General features: G+C 39.2%; 1 protein-coding gene across 3 annotated transcripts in view; it reads right to left on the bottom strand.

The window, feature by feature from the left end:
- plxnc1 (plexin C1) overlaps positions 1–16,772 on the bottom strand; it is a 43,016-nt gene extending 26,244 nt beyond the window's left edge. For 2 of the 3 annotated variants that reach the window (XM_088924217.1, XM_088924218.1), the window contains exons 1-10: positions 15,759–16,772; positions 12,977–13,111; positions 12,233–12,367; positions 12,032–12,132; positions 10,628–10,748; positions 10,362–10,533; positions 9,997–10,102; positions 9,687–9,780; positions 3,405–3,437; positions 1,145–1,278 (exon numbers count right to left, since the gene is read on the bottom strand). In XM_088924217.1, coding sequence (XP_088780343.1) covers positions 1,145–1,278; positions 3,405–3,437; positions 9,687–9,780; positions 9,997–10,102; positions 10,362–10,533; positions 10,628–10,748; positions 12,032–12,132; positions 12,233–12,367; positions 12,977–13,111; positions 15,759–16,691 — 1,964 coding nt within the window. In that variant the 5' untranslated portion in view covers positions 16,692–16,772. The remainder of the gene's footprint in view (positions 1–1,144; positions 1,279–3,404; positions 3,438–9,686; positions 9,781–9,996; positions 10,103–10,361; positions 10,534–10,627; positions 10,749–12,031; positions 12,133–12,232; positions 12,368–12,976; positions 13,112–15,758) is intronic. The other variant, XM_088924219.1, reaches the window with a different exon arrangement.
- Between the last annotated feature and the right edge of the window lie 1,262 nt (positions 16,773–18,034).

The following is an 18,034-nucleotide window of genomic DNA, read 5'->3' as shown; positions in this document are numbered from 1 at the left end:
AATGTAGAATGTATTTAAAGGTTAAAAAGAAACCTCACAACCTCCCCAGGTATTCCTTATGTGTAGCGCTGCTTTGTAATCAAATTTAAACTTGATAATTTGCTTATACATAGGCTTGTGTCACGTGTGGAGGTTAAAACGCCTGGGTTGAAGAGGGTGGGGTACCTGTCTGTGGGTGGTGCTGAGAACATAAGAACTAATAGTTTGCAAATAAGAAGAGATGTGCCTCATTTGGGTTTTTAGTAGGTAATTGATCTGAGGATTTCATCTGGTTGTTTCTCTCAAGATGTGATGGCATCAGTTTCAATAACATTGGTGGGTATCTTGTTCCTCACTTTCTTATTCCTATGTGTAAATAAGTACCTTCTGTTTCAGTTTTCAATGCATTTGCAGTAGCATCGGTTTCTAGTTGTGGTTATATTTCTATTTATTCCTCTGGTTTGTGTATCGCTGGCAGTTCTCAGGAAGCTCCGGGGGATTACACCGGGTTCACTTTGTCAGTGCCTTTGATGATTCTGAATACTTGAATCTGGTCCCCTTGCTGTCTTCTCTTTTCAGTACTAAAAGCATTTAAGTTCTTTTTAGTTCTTTGAGCCTGGCAGGGTAGGACAGGATGTGTTTGTCAGAGTTTTCACTGGGCCAAAGACATGCAGGTTAGAGTTGACTGGCTACTCTCAACCATACCTTTCCATAAGGAGGTTTGTTGGTTCCAGCACAACCAGTATTATCTGTGGGACTACAAAGTACCAGAACCAGGGGAGCTTGATGGCCCAAATGACCTTCTGTCATCTGTGGCCTTTATAATGTTCCGTTACAATCCCATAACAATGAGCATAATATGGTACTAAACCCTTAAAACAGCTTTTGACTCAAGTGTCTCAAGTACAGGTATGTGAGATTTAACACTCAGGTATGTGAGAAAAGAGAACCTGAGAAGTACTATAACTAATTTTAACTGTAACTCCACATTTACTTAAAGTAAAAAGTTACAGATGAATTAGATTTATGTCTATCTAAATCTATAGATATATATATAAAAATTTGTATTTGTAATTGATTATATTTTAAATGGAACTGGTCCAGTTGTGCACATATTAACCCTAAATCATTAATCCAACAATAAATCTGAAAACTGGTGACTTACTCAATTGGTCTGCAGTCAGCGCTTCCTGTAATCCAAATTTTAGACACCTGAGATAAATTTGTTCCTTTTATGGCAACTTTGTTTTTTCCCAAGTATGATATCTCAGTCGGCTCTATTAAATGTATTTCTGGCACCTGGAAATACAAAAGACAGAAAGTAGCATAATTATAAGAGCTTTCAGTTTAACTGATAAAAAAATGAATGTGTTTATTTAAAATAAAAAAACAAAAAGTGATAATAAAAGTGTTGCTTTTCATGATACATCCATTCATTTTCTGACCACTTTAACCAATACAGGGTCACTGGGGGTCTATCCCAGCAATCAGCGTGAGCAAGGCACACTGGACAGGATACCAGTCCATTGCAGGGTACTCACACAGATGTGTACAGTACACACTAACACCAGGGCAAATTTTCCCTAAAACCCAGGAACTAAAGCCACGTCCCCAGAGCTGTGAGGCAGCAATGCTAACCACAGCGCCACCATACTGAATTCTTGGCATGATGTTGAACCATTTTTTTCGATTACAGTGGAGCCAAGAAAGTCATTTAACACAGCAAGCACAATCTAAACTGACCCAACAGCAATGAATGGCTGATGTTTGTCTGACTAAATTTTCAGTAATAAAATCATTAAGGATTAAGGATTAAAATCCTTTGTCAAAACAGACTTTTCATTAAGATGTTGTGATGACTCGCTTGAAGTAAACATCCAAACAAACCTCACTGTTTTCAACAAAAAGGAGACTATAATCATATCAAATAATGTTTAGGGTAGGGCATTATTTGTTCAGCATAATAATAAAAGTAGACAGAAAGACATCTGTGCTGTAACACATGATTAATATTAAGACATTATATCAGACATATTAATGAAACAGTAAGTAACAGAACATAAATATATGGAACTTTGCTTTCTCTTGCTTTGATGGGTTTGACATAGTCAATGGCAGCTGTAGACTTATTTTTAATTTAGTCATATTATAACTGGGAAATAGCAGTAACAAACAAAAAGATGTTTCAAATTTAAGAAGCAGTTTATGGCTTATTGTAGATTGTGAGTCTAGTGTGCTACTTTCATTAGGCAACTAAGATCTTCTGATCTGTTAAAATGATATCACCACAATAGCCCTATTGCAATCTTCTAATTCTTGTGACTTAGCTTTTAATGTGGATTCAAACACAATGTTTTGGCTTCAAAGTCACTAGGAAAGTCCGGAGGCACAAAACAATGTTTTAATAATTTGCTTTATAATGTATTTCAATATTTGAGATGTCGCTAGTTCATTTTCATATACAGTAATTCTTCAAAACCATCATAGGTTAATATATATTAAAGTGATAATTATTTTTTCCTACTGGCTTGGGAAAATAAATGGTCTTGTTTGTCTTAAAAACACAAAACCATCACCAATATAGTGGAAAATGACTTGCAAGTTTGCAACAACTAAAGAAACAGAAATGCAGGCTTATTCTGGTTGTGGTAAACTGATCTATTCTGGGAGAAAGGCTATTGCTCTATCTCTAGAATATTAAAGAACTTAATATTTGAAGAACATTCAGAAGAAAAGGCAGAAGAGGCAACATTCAGAAGAAAATGCAGAAGAGAAGAAACTAGAGAGAAAAAGAAAAGAATTTAAGCAGAAGTAACTCAATACATCAAGAGCAACAATGCATTGTCATGGTTAGGACTCAGGAAAAGAGGCTAAAAAGCACAAGAGCCCCAGTGAGAAGCTATGAGCATTAGTGGTGGCAATGCTGTGTTTGTTTTTTTCACACCAAGGTGAAACTGCACTTAGTGCAATTGCACGTGATACATTTACTGGACTAGTTAGATGATACAACACATCCGCCAAACTTGTTGCACATTATTCCATGGGCTGCTGTCATTGCTTTGATTAACCTTTGTCCTCCAGTCCCGATCTTGAGTTTGCTTTGTCTGGGAGGAAGTGGCCTTGAGAACAAATTGTTCTACTGCTGTCTCTCACTTTATCAACTTATTTTTACTCTTTCACTTTAAGCAGGCCGGACATATTAATAGAAAATGTCTACGGTATATAGCTAAATGCATTACATTAGTCTAAAACAAAGTATACACAGTAAAAATGGCCTATATGCACACTTTGTATTGTTCAACTGGTGATGCTACTTTTTTTGTGTAATGAATTTATGGTGCTTCGATGAACAAATATATCACTCTAGTAGAACTGTAATTTAATTAAAACAAAAAAAGGTAATAGGAATATAAGTTTGAACTTACCAAACTAGATGTATTTTCTTTTGGACATGTGTTCTGAAGGAAGAAACAAGAGTTACACTGCTGCAGTAGGCAATTAGGCATTTTACGTAACTTAATGTGCAGATGAAAGGATCACTAGCAGCAATCCATCTTACAATAATTACTGCACTGAACACTAACATTAATGAAGAAAGAATATAACATATACTGAGCATCAAAAGAAACAACTTAGAACTGTAACAAATTTACAAAGTATTTACAAAAACATATTTTTTTTCATTTCTGATACTTCAGCCTCCAACATACCAATAACATGAAGGCATTGGTTTCTTGATAAGTGGGATATGTTTGTTCCTTACTGTGTTTTCTTTCTTGATATTACACAAGTTTGAGATTCAAAACGTAAAATCTCCTCTTCAGCTCCAATCACTTTGCTCTCTGAGGAGGTCATTTTTAATTTTTTCATCGCTTAGATGCTGATAAAACAACCCCTGCACTGATGGTTACCTCCTCTGAATTGTTTTTTACATCCTCCTGTTATATCTCAGCCTCTGCTGGGAGTTATTTACTGACCCCCTAAACCTTCAAACAGGTTTTAACCTAATCTTTCAGAGCTATAAACTCTTGCATTGTTCAGCCTATGGAAGTATTTAACTTCTGGGTGAGTTCAATAAGAGCGTGGGTTCTCCTGACTACAGCTGATTCCCTGGCTGCTCTGGATAAATGTGGCTGTGCTTATATTGTCAACACCTCAGAACATGACTAAAACCAGGACTTAATCAGGTCTTGTGGTGTTGACACTTCTTACGTACAGTGCAAGCATTTGAACCGAGCAGTTATAACCACAAGACTGTTTTAGCAACCCTGCTAGCCCCTTCGCTTCACCACAACCTTTCTTGTTGTGAACTTAACTAGTTAGGTGCAGATCACATCAACTCCAATTTAGTTCAGCCTGTAATGCTCTTTACAGTAGTACCCCAATACATATTATCAGTAGTCTAATTCCTATAAAAAGGCCTCTATTTTGCACTGCTTGTTCTTCACCTTACACAGCACATGAGTCAACTGTTGGGCAGGGTTGTCGCCAGAACAATTTGAATGGGTAGGCATTTGCTTTTAACCGGGGGGTTATGACTCAGCAGACACACAGTAATGATTTCTGAGCTGGTCTGCGTTAAGGAGAGTGGAAATTTCCTTGTCATTTTTAATGCGCATTTTATGGTCCTTCCATACAGCCATGAAGGTTAAATATTCCTTTGAAGTGGAGTGCTTATGAAACTCTTTGTCTCTCTCTCTGCGGCGTGTTTCCAGTCATGGTACCCCCTAACTGTTAAAGTTGAGACAGTTGCGTGGGCACTGTTGAACTTCCTACAGCGATAGCAAAATGCTGCGTCAGCTTTGACGCTATACTCGAGCCATTCTCAATTATGGTACCATGAAGATACAAAAGAGTGATTCTTACCCTAAAACAGACGGACAGGGTATCGATGTAGAATGACCTGGTTGGGTTTTTCAATCCCAAGGTCATCAGGGGGCTGTGGCAGTGGTCCACAAATGACAAATGACCGGACAGGAGCCTTTATTGGTTAAGCCTGCTCTGTCTTTAACAGCAAAATTAGCATGGCTGGAATTAGCACATGCACTTCTGCCGTTGTCGATGTCGAACACCCTATCTGCTTCCCTCACTTCTGCTCCATTTTTCCCCACTACTAGTCACCCCTTTGGTGCTGACTGAAGATGGTCCTTTGAACCATTTTCTTATATCCATTATTTAGCCTACTGTTAGCCTAGCTTTCTGATGAATGAAATGAGAATAAACAATTTCTGGCTACAAAACCAACCTGTGTGTTGCATTAGAGATCCCGTACTGAAACCTCAGATGTAACACAGCAATGTTTTTTCATTCATCATGACAGAAAAAGAAAATTTGATTGAAATGTTAGATTAGTTGCATAAATATTTTTCAATATTTCTAAAAAAAAAACGAAAACATTTTTAAACGTGTAACGAAAACACGTTAGCCCACATGGGGAGGGGCACTGCCCCCCCTAGCGACGGCTGTGTGAGATGGTGAAAGATGTTGGAAGGTGGTGAAAGGCAGTGGCGAAGGACTCTTGGTGTTTAGATGTGAAAATCCTGAAGCGATTGTAGGATAGGATAAGATCACTTTATTAGTCATATACAATTTCTTACATTAGGAATTTGTCTTTTCACATACCTCAGCTTGCTCTCCATGAGACACACAGGTAGGGAGAGAAGCTTGGGTCAACCATTTATACAGCACCCCTGGAGCAGCTGGGGTTAAGGGCCTTGCTCAGGGGCCCAACAGAGTAGGATTCCTCTGCCGGCTGCAGGATTTGAACCGGCAACCTTCCAGCCACAGGCACAGATCCTTAGCCACAGTGCCACCACTATGCGCTCCAGATCTGGAAAATTTTGTTCTTTCTATCTCCCAAGTGAATTTTCACCTGTTATTATGTCTGCAGTGTACTGTATATTTCACCCCGGGCAGACGTGAAAGCAGCACTCAGAGAAATATGTGCCACCATTAACGATTCTGAAACTACTCACCCTGATACTGTATCAATTGTTGCGGGGGACCAACCTGAAGAAAGTTCTTCTGAAATATTAGCAATATTAGCATGTCTCCTGCCCAACTAAGGGTGTGAATACTCTGGATCTCTGCTATACTGTATGACTATAAAAACCACCTACCATTCTATCCCTCACCCGCACTTCGCACATCATCTGTCAATGCTTCCTTACAAGCAGATGCTGAAGCTGAAGTGGGAGAATATTTCGACAAGGACAGGACAACACCGGGTGGAGGAGACAGATGAAGTGCTGCAGGACTACTTTGAATCTGTGGACTGGGCCGTCTTTAAAAGTTCATCAGCGAACCTGCACGAGTACACTACTTTTGTCACTGATTTTATTAAGTAATGCCTACAAAGACAGTTTGCTTTTCTCCTAACCAGTAACCACAGCGATATCTGTAGTAAGCTGTGGGCAGGATCAAAGAATTTTAAATCTGTCAATCTGGACCTCATAAGAAGGCTAGGTAAGACCTGTGGAGAGCTATCAGGGATGCTAAAAGGTAAGATTGTAACAAACTAGAAATGCAAGCTGCCTCTTCCGATGTGCACCAAATGTGGTGGGGTATTCAGTCTATAACAAACCATAAAGCTAAAATAAGCAGTGCTAATCCGCTGATACTGATTTCTCTCTCCCAGATGAGCTGAATGCCTATTACACTCGGTTTGAGAAGGAAATCAGGGAACTGCTGGCACGAAAGCTCCCAGCCGCTGATGATACGGCTGTGTCTGTCATGGAGGCAGAAGTCAGAAGGCTGGTCATGAGGCATTTTAACAGTACGCTGTGCTCAGACCCTGGGTGGGAACCACACCCCGGTTTACATCAACGGAGTGGCTGTAGAGATGGTTAGCAGTTTCAGGTTCCTGAGGACCTTCACTACTAACGATTTAACTTGGTCTCAGCATATAACTGGAGCTACAAAAAAGGCACAACCAGCGCCTTTACTTTCTCAGTTGAAAAAATTTGGTCTATCTTCAACTATACTTACTACAATTTTACAGGTGTACTATTGAGAGTGTGCTCATGTGTGGCATTACAGTTTTGTTTGGCAGCAGCTCGTTGTGTGACCGGAAAGCGTTACAGGGGTTGATCAGGTCAGCCCAGTCCATTACTGGAGTACAGCCTCCCTCTATTGTGGACATTTTTACAACTCTTCGTCTCAGGAAAGCTGGTAGTATTGCAAAGGATAACAATCATCCTGTCTCTCATTTTTCTCTCCCCTTCCCTCTGGTAAGCATTATAGGAGAATAAAGGCACATGCCTCTAATTTCAGTTTCTTCCCACAATGTGTCATATTATTGGATTCTACTCCTACCACTGACTCACACTGATGTTTTTTTGCACACGGCTCGTGCTGACTTGTAATTAAGTTGTATGTTATTTAACTTTGTTGTTGCTACCGTTGTTCTGTTTTTACGTTTTGGTATTTCCTTACTGTCTTTGTATTGGAGCATAAATGAAATGCCAATATGCGTTTCATTGCACTTGTGCATATGACATATAAACTGAACTGTGCTCTATGAAGACAGCAGAATAAAGTTATGAAGAGAGACTGCTGCATCTACAGGCTTATGAACTATGAAAGTATGTGCATTGGGGAAGTCCCTCACTTAGAAGGAGAGGGAGAATGTAAGCAGTGATGCACGTCTTGCTGAACCAAAAGGACAGACCTGTGACCCGTGACCTACAACTACAGAACAGGGAGAAAAGACATCTGACAGAGCTTGACTTAGGAAACACCACAATTTCTGGGACAGAGCTGTTTTTATCAGATCTATCCGACAGAGCTTGACTTAGGAAACACCACAATTTCTGGGACAGAGCTGTTTTTATCAGATCTGTGCTCAGAAAATCAGAATTTGTCATGGGTTTCCTTGATTAGATTAACAGTGTAGTCTGCTACTGTGACAAGAGTAGAGCAGGGGAACATAGCGCTTGGGGCAAGGAAATTCAGATACAGGCACTCAACCCCGCAATACATTCTTTAATATACAGTAAGTGACAGGTTTGCTTTCAGAGCATGACAGACTATGAGCCTCAGAAAACAGATGCAAGTTCTCAGCCTGGAACAAATTCCACACTGCTAGCGTAAGACTATGGTAAAAAAAAAACAGGCATGAGTTCCAATATGATATTGGCAATACGGCAGTTTCATACTTCTCTACTCCTGAAACCCAGCCCGGGAGATAGCCAATATGTTCTCAAGTCCAGAATAAGCACCCAGCAGCTCATGTAAGCGGTGCTTTCACTCTTGTAATGTGAGTGCTACGCCAGACCAGAGAGGAGAGCATTTTTTTTTCTGGGCAGGGAGATAGGCGTTGTGTTCTCAAGTGTGGCATGAGCTCCATGCTGCTTCATGTGCTATATCAGCACTTAATTCCCAACTTATGTAAAATGCACAAAGTCTCAGAAATTTAGAGAGGAACCTTAAGGTTCTCCTGCTCATATACAGTATAAGACACTGAAGGTTTGACTTCCGAATTATTTTAAGGACTTATTACATGAGTATAGCACAACTCCTAATCTTCGATCTGCTGATTCTGGTCTTCTTTCTCAATTGCCGATCATGTTCAATACATTGTCTTTTACATTGATTGCTCCAATCTATTAGGGACTCTGTCACTGCTGTCATGTTGAAAACTTGCAATGTTCTGTAACTAAAATTCAGATCTTAATGCATCATTTAGTTTCACTCTTGGTTTCAAAATACTAATTTTCTGTAATTTTTTCTTTCAGTTTCACATTGGTTCTGCTCTGTATTTTTAACACTGCACCCATAAACAAAAATTGTGTTTTTAGTGCTTTTGCAACTGTTACGACCCAAAGTGTCTAGGGGTAAAGGGGTGTAATATTTAGGATAGTTTTTGGATGCAGGTGGGTTCTGGTGAGGGACTAGGAAGCGTTACAACAAGTGTTGGTGCAAAAGTGATTATTTTAAGGTGAATAAGTGAGTGGTACGTAATAAGACACAACAACACACAGTGAAAAGGAAATAGAGTGGTACCACTGTGACCGTCGCGGTTCCACGCGGTGTCGTGCCCCCCGCTGCCCGTTCCGTCCCGCACACCTGGGGCGCGAACCCAGGTCTCCGGCGTAACGCAACAGGGAACCAACCGCGTGAGCTAAAGGAGACATCCCTCAGCCCAGGCGCTGATGTCACCGTATCCGAACTAGCTCCACTACACCCTCCCCTGCTGAACTTTGCCTCAGCGAAGGACACTCCCGCCCAAGTCACGGCACCAATGTGACAGTCATGGTTCCACACGGGGTCGTGTCCCCCGCCACCCGTTCCAGCCCCCACACCTGGGGCGCGAACCCAGGTCTCCAGCGTAACGCAACATGGCACCAACTGCATAAGCTAGAGGAGACCTCCCTCAGCCCAGGCAGCTGAGTACCTTGCTACGCACAGTGAGGGCACTGACGTCACCACACTAGCTCCGCTACACCCTCCCCTGCTGAACTTCAGCTCGGCGAAGGACACTCCACACTCCCATCCGAGTCACGGCACCAATGTGACCGTCCCTCTTTTACAAACTCTTTCAATGTATTTAACGCCTTTACAAAAATATTTAGTAAGTATTTTTGATAGTAAATGACATAAAATGAAGAGAAAACATTGTGACTGATAATGAAGGACACAACTAAAGAACAGAGCAAGCCTGAACAATTCAGTATAATTGCAGCTCAGATGGGTACAGCCCTTCTTACCTGTGTCTGACTCACATATGAAGAATCAGGAGATGAAGAACATAGGTTGTCTTTCAGGGACCAATAGCAACCTGCTGCAATGCAGACAGCACACCTATGGGAAAAAAAAAACAGGAAACTAGTGTCAGGCAGAGTCTTTCCATATAGTTCAGTTGTAAGGTATTGCATACAGTAGCAGCTCTTGAAATGAATTAAAGCAGAAATGCCATTACAGTATGTACTAGTGTTTAAAGATGCAAGAGACACCATGTTGGTTTGAATTGAATGTCACCACGAACAGAGCAGTTCAATGGAAACAGTAATGGCTCACCTATTAGGTGTGGTGGATGTTCTTCCAATCTCAGAACAATTTTTCAGAGTCCAGTTTTCAACGATATTCACTGTATTTATAGAAATGCTTACTTTTACATTGAGACCTTTAAAATGGGAAAAATAAGAGTTTACACTTAACACAAGCTCTGCCAATTACTCCATTTGTCTGTATAGTGCACACAATTGCTGCTTTATGAAGGACAAATGTAATGTATAACAACCCATTCCATGCCTCACTACCCATCAGTATTGTCCCTATTTCTCAAAAACTTCCCCTTTGCTGCTTCCTGATTTCTAAGCTGCTGTAACGTTGCCTTGCTGCTCAGTTGTGCTCTTGAGTAGGATATGAAGCACATCACTCACCTTCTGGAACCAGTCTGTTTTTTGGGAAACTGCAGGAACACCCAAGGAAGACTGGATTTATGCTGGAATTTTCACAAAGGTTCACATTGTCACCATACATGAAGACACAAGCAAAAGAGGTATGTTGTAAGGAGGCGACATTCAGATGAACCATCACATCCAGTGTAATACCCTGATAAGAAATATACATACAGTATTGACCAAATATGAATAAAAAACCTTTCATTTTAAGCAAAAAAACAATGCCAAAATATTTTGCTTATTGCCTCTTTGTTTGCCAGTGTGTAGTCTTTCATCTGGTAAGAGATCATTTGCTTTAAATTCTCAAAAGGCTCCTCTGGTATGGTGATCCAGGTTGAGTTTGAACACTCGTCATGAAATGTGCATCTAAAATGATCAAAAAAAGAAGAAAAGTGAGAGTTCCTAAATAATATGTTTTTAAGCTAGTGTCACATCTATAGCTCCATACTATATATGACAAAGCGATACATTGAAGGTTCTGTTGGAAAGTTGCAAAGATGATTTGATTTGTTATTTTAGATTACATTTTATATTAATATTACAGTCTGTTTTGTCAAAACAAGTACTTTCAACCCTTTATTGCAAGCTTGTATATAAAATAAAATATTTTTCATCATCTGAACTGTTTCAGAAAGGCTGTTCATAAATCTGGTAATCTTTAGAGTCTCTTTTAATTAATAATCAAATTAAACATACTCTGCACCAAATACAGAATTACAATTTACTGTATGGAAAGTGGCTAGTTTTCTTTATTGTGTTGTGCTTTCAAGCTTGTATTTACTGTACCTGTGATCGCTTATATCTCATATTATTTTATCATCTTTTAAAAATGTTTTAGAAATGTTGTTTTTAGAATTACATTTTGCATTTAAGGGGCAATTTTTTTTTAAAAACAGAAATGTAATTTTCAAGAAAGATAGAAAGGACAAAAAACAAATGCATTCTTTAAGCTGACTTCATACCAGAAGAATTCTTTGAAGTGCTGTATGAAGTATAATACACAGTATATTGGTATAAAACCTTAAAGTTCCCATGTGTTAAAAGCAAAATTGTACATGACACTTCCAGCCCCATGATAACCTTGTGAACAATCCTGTGCCTCAAGGCTTTTTGATGCTGTGGGCATCAAAAACAGCTTTACAGCTTGCAGAGAAGGGATTCATAAAAGAGCTTATTTCCCCAATGTCTGTACTGAGGAAAGAAATGTAGAATTCAGACATAATTCCTTCACACTTGAAAGACAAACCACCTCGTGCAACTCTGCATCTTCATTTAGCTGAATAGAGCCCCTGAAAAATATATGACATTGTTGAATAACTGGATATTGAATTTTTATTCTGTGCTAAGGTTGACATGTTTTCATGTCAAGTGTGTCCTTTTTCCTAACACTACATTTACGGTAACATTGAAGACTATTCATGCCAAAGTCCGAGATATAAAAAGCATTCATATTTGCCTGTGCTACAAAGCTACTGTAAGCCTTGATAAAACAAACTTTCTCACTGCTTTGCTCTCTAAGCGCCTGAATAATAACATTTATTTCCAACCTACACTGAGCTGCTCTGTGACTTCTTGCATCCCTACAGGAAGAACCTTAAATAACGAAGACATCAAATTCTTAAAAAATAAAAATACACTGAAATACAAACCTGCCTTCAGAAGCACACCACCCACAGTATGGGTCCTGTCCAGCCCAGCAGGTCCTTAGAGCATCAAACCTGCTGCAGTTTGCAACTCTTATTCTTGAGAGCTGCAACATAGACCCAGGAGGGTACAGTTATCAGCCGTGTCCAAAAAAAAACATACTGTAAATTAAGTTATTGAACAAAATATGAAAAACTAAAAATTACCTGTTTTTCCAAAGCAATATAAACTTGTTTTTTATCCACTGGATCCAAGATCATTTTAGAAAAGACTGCACTATCGCCAGGAAATTGATATAAGATATCTGGGCAACCGGATTTTAAGTTCTTGTCCAATACAATCTGAAATACAGAGAAGAACTTGTTATCCTACCACTTAACAGTTTCTATTTTCATTTTTTTTAAATAGACTACCAGTTCACTATTTCTGTAAAATACAAGTCTGCAGTTTATGAATAGGTCACTATTCACTGCTTTAAGAAGGCGATATATATTTTTTTAATTTTCAGTTGAATAGTATATCATACAGTCCTTTATACTAAAATAACTTAGTATTCAATATATAGGGCAGTTACAGTCTTACAGTCATCTTCAAGAAAGATATAATTTTTTACCCAATTTTCATTTGATTCACATCAAATTTAATTCACTCATCAAACACCATCTTTTGCTTGGCAAATGTACCATCCTGTAGGCATCGCTGCAAGCATTAGGTTTGGAGGATATAACATATTTAAAGCTATAATTCTTTGTCTGATGTATCACAACTGTTTTATCAGAAACATTTTTATCACAGTACACAGCAGCAGAAAACAGACTATCCACAGGATAGAATTATAGACAGATATTTTATGCAGTGTTTTTAAACATGCATGCAAAGATTGCAAACCTCAATTTTTTCTGTGACTTTTTTTGCAAAATTGATTGCATAATGTCACTCTTTCCACAAACCTTGAGTAACTGCCCATCTCCTGTCCCAATGAACAGCACAATCCAGCTCTTCACAGTGGCAGTAGCAACAGATGTCATATTGGGATGGAGAAAGGCCGTTGTAAGTTCTTTTATATGATGAATTTGCACATTTTCCTGCAGGAAGAGAATTTACAGTAAGATTGGTTATCTGGTATTCCTCCATTTATCTAAGTGATCCACAGCTTCAACTGGCTGCAAAACATTAAAGGACATTTCTTTACTACGGATTTTAAACAAAAAGACATTTATTAGACACTCTCTTGAATAAGTTTTAACTAAGTGTCTGAATGAGAAGCAATACAGTGTACATCTTTTTATAGTGCGCATCAAATCAAACTGATTTATTTTTGGACTTCTAAGTGCTGACTGCTCCTACTCATAAATTCACAAGTTTAACAGAAAATGGCTATTTTTTGTATTAGATGCACTGATATTTTATTATATTTAAGCCATTATGCTGATTTACATTTGTCATCACTCAGGTTGATCAACAAGGAGTTTATGGTTAAAATCATAGGCTATTACCCCGTATGGCCACCAATAGAAGCAATACATGTGTATTAAACATCTCCATCAATGCATTGTGCCAGGTTGCAGATGTTATCTTGTGGGATTGTATCTCAGTCATCTCCAGTGTTCTTTCTCTGGTCTCCAAGGTCTAGATGCCACATGCCACCCCAGCCCATCCCACACGTCTTCAAAGGGGCTCATACTGGCACATAGAGCACCCATGACATTAACAGTCTCATTCTCATCTCACAAGAAAGCTGTTGTTACACATAGGAGAGTGAGTATGTGAGAGACTGTACTGATGGTTTTCCTTAGCTTTGAAAAATGAACTACTTTCTCTTGCTTAGGCACTGATAATGCAATATGATGTGCGATACTCTTTGTAAAAAGTGTTTTACAACTGAATTTAACTGTGTATCAATCATACATTCTTCATGCACAGTTCCCAAAGATATTTATCTCATTCATTTCTGGTAAACATGATGTTTTTTGTGACGTTTTAGAACCTACAGTATGGTTGCTTAATGTTTAATGTTTAATGTTTACGATATTGCATTAGATTCAAGTTATAAAGTTCCTCCCTTCGTTCTTTAAGTTCTGAGATTGGAACTGAATCATTTCCTGTGGTGACTCCCTTGACTTGGGTCTTAAATTGCCTTGCTGAGCCATACTTGCAATATGCTGTGGAGACTAGGAAAGAGTATGTTCTCCCTATCTGCTACAGCTAGTACAAAATAAAACAGAAACATCTAAGTAAATGATGGACATCGAGTATTTTGAAAGCAAGGTCTTTGTGGGTCTTGTATGAATTAAGCAAATAACGTCCAAATATGTTTAGGGTAACATATAAAAGTTCTGTACATGCCTGGATGGCTATCATTATGGCTGGCACAACTGCATGAGGAGACCTCAAGGGCAACAGCATCTAAGGTGATGTCAACAGAACTCCAAGGGAAAGACATCATCAGCAACTGGATAACAGTGGGCTGAAGAGCATACTTCAGGATAGTGATATCCATCCAATTCAAAGTGCAAAGCCAAACAGGTCAACAACTACAGATCAACTGATGGCAAATTTCTACCCAGGGAGCATGCAACTAGGTTTAATCAAAAATTATCCACCAAGAACTCCACAGACCGGGACACCACGGTCTGGTTGCGGTGCACATACAGCTCATCACGCCTGGCAGTGCAGGTTTGTGAGTCCAGTGCCGCAAAGAGCACAGGCAATAGACAACTAAGCAATGGAGAAGTGTGAGATAGTCAGATGTGCATCACATCTGGCACCACAAGTACTTGTGTGGTGCCAACCTAAAGAACTCTACTGCCTTAAGCGCTAGGTTCCAAAGTGAAGGATTCTGATGGTTCGATAATGTTGTTGGGTGCCCTTAGAAGGCAAGGTGAATGCTAATTACTACTTAACAGTACTGAGGGATCATCTTCTTTCCATGTTGCAGCACTTCTTTCCCGCCTGGAGGAGTGTCTTCCAGAATGACAATGCCTCTATTCACAGAGCAACTGTGGTCACCCAGTGATCTGATGAGCATGACAATGATGTTATCCATATGTCATGCCCTTTTCGGTCACCAGATCCGAACCCAGTTGAGTATTTACTGTATGTGATGTTTCGGAACTATGCTTCAGACAGGATTTTCCACCCCCATTCAACCAAGCCTAATTTAATTGACTTTCCCATGGGAAAATGATGCTGTATCCCTCCATCAAACTCTCAGATGCTAGCAGAATCTATGCAACAGTGCATATACAGTACAGTGAAGTGAACTGGACTCATCTGGTGGTCCAAAGCCCTAATATCTGTGACTTTACTTCACTGTGTCAATTGTTAGTCCACTATTTGTATGTACCAGTGGCATGGCAGAGCTGGAAGTCAAAACTGATAAATTCCATTTTATTATGAAAAAAATCAATTTCTGAGCAAAACTTCCTCTCCCTTGTTTTTCAGAATATGCACAAGCATTGTAAATTCTGCTGTATTTAATGCATTCTTCCTCAAAGGCACTGCATGACAGGTAAACCCAAACAACACAGTTCAATATTTCTTTGTTCATTTACAACAGGAATTTTCATATTTCATTAAATTTACATATTTTCATTTTCACATGTACAGCATGTATTTGCAAGCATTCGTTTAAAATTAATGCATCAGTACACTACAGTTAATTTAATTCAATTATACAGTTAATATTTCCCTGCTTTCCAACTCAAAGGAGGAAAGAACAATACTACTCACCGCAGTACATTCACCGGAGCACAAATCCTCGTCTTTGTCACTGTCTACATTGGTCCACGGCGTGATGTTGAAGATGGCTAGCGCGGTGTTCTCTGGATTACTACTTCTAGCTGTGAAAACACCAGCCAACAGCACTGGAGGTCCGCGATTAATCAGAGAAGAGGAGAGCAGCACCATCCTGTTTTTATCCTCGCAGCAGAAAAGGGTAGCTCCTCTTAAAGATTCCAAACTTTTTTGCTTGTCATCTTCGTTTTTCATCCAAATTATTCGAACTCGTTCACTGTTTGTTTTCAAATTCATAATTACATAAATACTATTTTGAAACTGGAAACCGTCCACAAAATCTACATGTGGGACTGTGTCTTTTTGATTTTTTTCAGTCAATCTAATGTATGGTGAAGAACTGCTTCCTATATAAGAAAATATTCCGTCCTCCCCATCCTTCATGTTCCTTAGCGTTATCAGGTGTTTTTCATACTTACAATCCAAAGTTTCATCTCCGTGCACTGCCCCAACTGTCAGGTACGTTATGTTTGACTTCGTTTTTATCAGAAATCCTAGAGCAGACTTCTCAGGGTAGATAGGAACGATGGTCACTTTTTCTAAATAAATCGCTCTTGAAATATTATTCAGATCGAGCACTTCGCAACCACCACATTCCGTGCTGCTTCCACAAGCGATTAACGTGCTGTTTTCTTCATAAACTACTAAAAGCTTTATCCTGTTGGGGTCTTTTACTCCCGAGACCTTCCTCTTTACTTCACAGTGTAAACTGTAGTTCATTTGATAGATGCAGTTATCAGTAGCCACGTACAATTTATTTCTCCCAATAGCTATGTTATTGATTTCTTTATCAAATCTGTACGTTTCATGACCATGACCAAAATCTTGACAGGCGATAATAACAATACAGCAGAAAATGTATAGCGTCATTTTAGCTTTTCCACAAGTAAATTATTGAGTGATCACGAACGAAAACCCGGGCTGCTCCGTTTTTGCCTGTCCCATGATAGCAGATTGGTGTTTCAGGGTGCGTGTTTTATGAAGAGAATTTAATCAGTTCCTTTTTTTGTCTCCAAGGCATCGAAGAAACTTCCGCAAATCTCAGGCTAAGCGAACTGCGTAGATTCTTTACTTTTCACTATCACCTAGTGTTCTACATTAGTCATTGCAGTATAGATTTTTTGCATTTTATTCTGCTTCTTTGTTCGTTATAAGCCACAAAAGAAGATGGCACTTTCTAATGTCTAGACGTTGTATATGTTATTAAAAATAAATACGTTTAAATTCTTTCTGATCAATTCTTTAAGTTAGGAACGGCTTTGACTGATTCATTTTTCTGTACCCGAGATGGCATGGGAATCACTTACTGTACCTATGGGTATATCACTTACCTTCAACAGTTACTGTACGTCTGTTGAAGAGCATAATAACTTGGAAATGTGTGTAATATGTAGACGTTGTTAAACCAAGAACATAGCTGAATCATCTCTGTATATTATTGTCATTGTTGTGTCTGCCACAGAGCTCGGCTGTGATGCAACACCTTTCTCTGGATAGTCATCCTCCTCTTTATGGAAGATGAGCCTCATTGAACCTGTCAACTTGACTGTGAAAAATGAACTTTGTAGGGCTATGAGGACAATGTGTTTGCATGCTCTGTGTTGTGCCCCCGTTTGTGAGTATTCTTCAAGGATGTTTGTGACCTAGAACTGCCTGGGAAAGATTATTGGAATGCACCCCCAAATTAATGTACAAAATCCCCTGTCCCATTCCCTGATAGACGCACAGTGGAGATCTCTGGGTGCTACTGTATAATTAGAGGGTTCAAGGTCCGAAGAGGTTTCATTGGGAGTGCTCTACTCCATGTCTAACCTGCTTATAGAAAGTTAACAGCAATAGTCACAACCTGTCCTCACCATGCTGGTACTGTACCTCTTGTTCTGTTCTGTTCTGTTCATTACCAGGGGTAATGACCACTCACAATGTACAAGTATAATGGACAGTAAAGGAACAAGTAATAGGTTTATTCCATTCTGAACAAAAAGAAGAAAGAGAACACAACGTTTCGGCCGTGGAGCCTTCTTCAGGTGTGAGCACCTGAAGAAGGCTCCACGGCCGAAACGTTGTGTTCTCTTTCTTCTTTTTTTCAGCATGGAATAAACCTATTACTTGTTCCTTTGCAGCCTACGCATGCTGACGCAGCTACCCATCTGAACTAATGTACAGTATGTGCACTACAATTTTGGTCAGTAGTGTGTGTGTCATTAATGAAT

The sequence above is a fragment of the Atractosteus spatula genome, chromosome 8 (assembly GCF_055471065.1).
Source record: "Atractosteus spatula isolate fAtrSpa1 chromosome 8, fAtrSpa1.hap1, whole genome shotgun sequence".
Taxonomy (NCBI): Eukaryota; Metazoa; Chordata; class Actinopteri; order Semionotiformes; family Lepisosteidae; genus Atractosteus; species Atractosteus spatula.
Note: the sequence above shows the minus strand (reverse complement) of the source record. Positions and strands in the feature narration are given on the sequence as shown.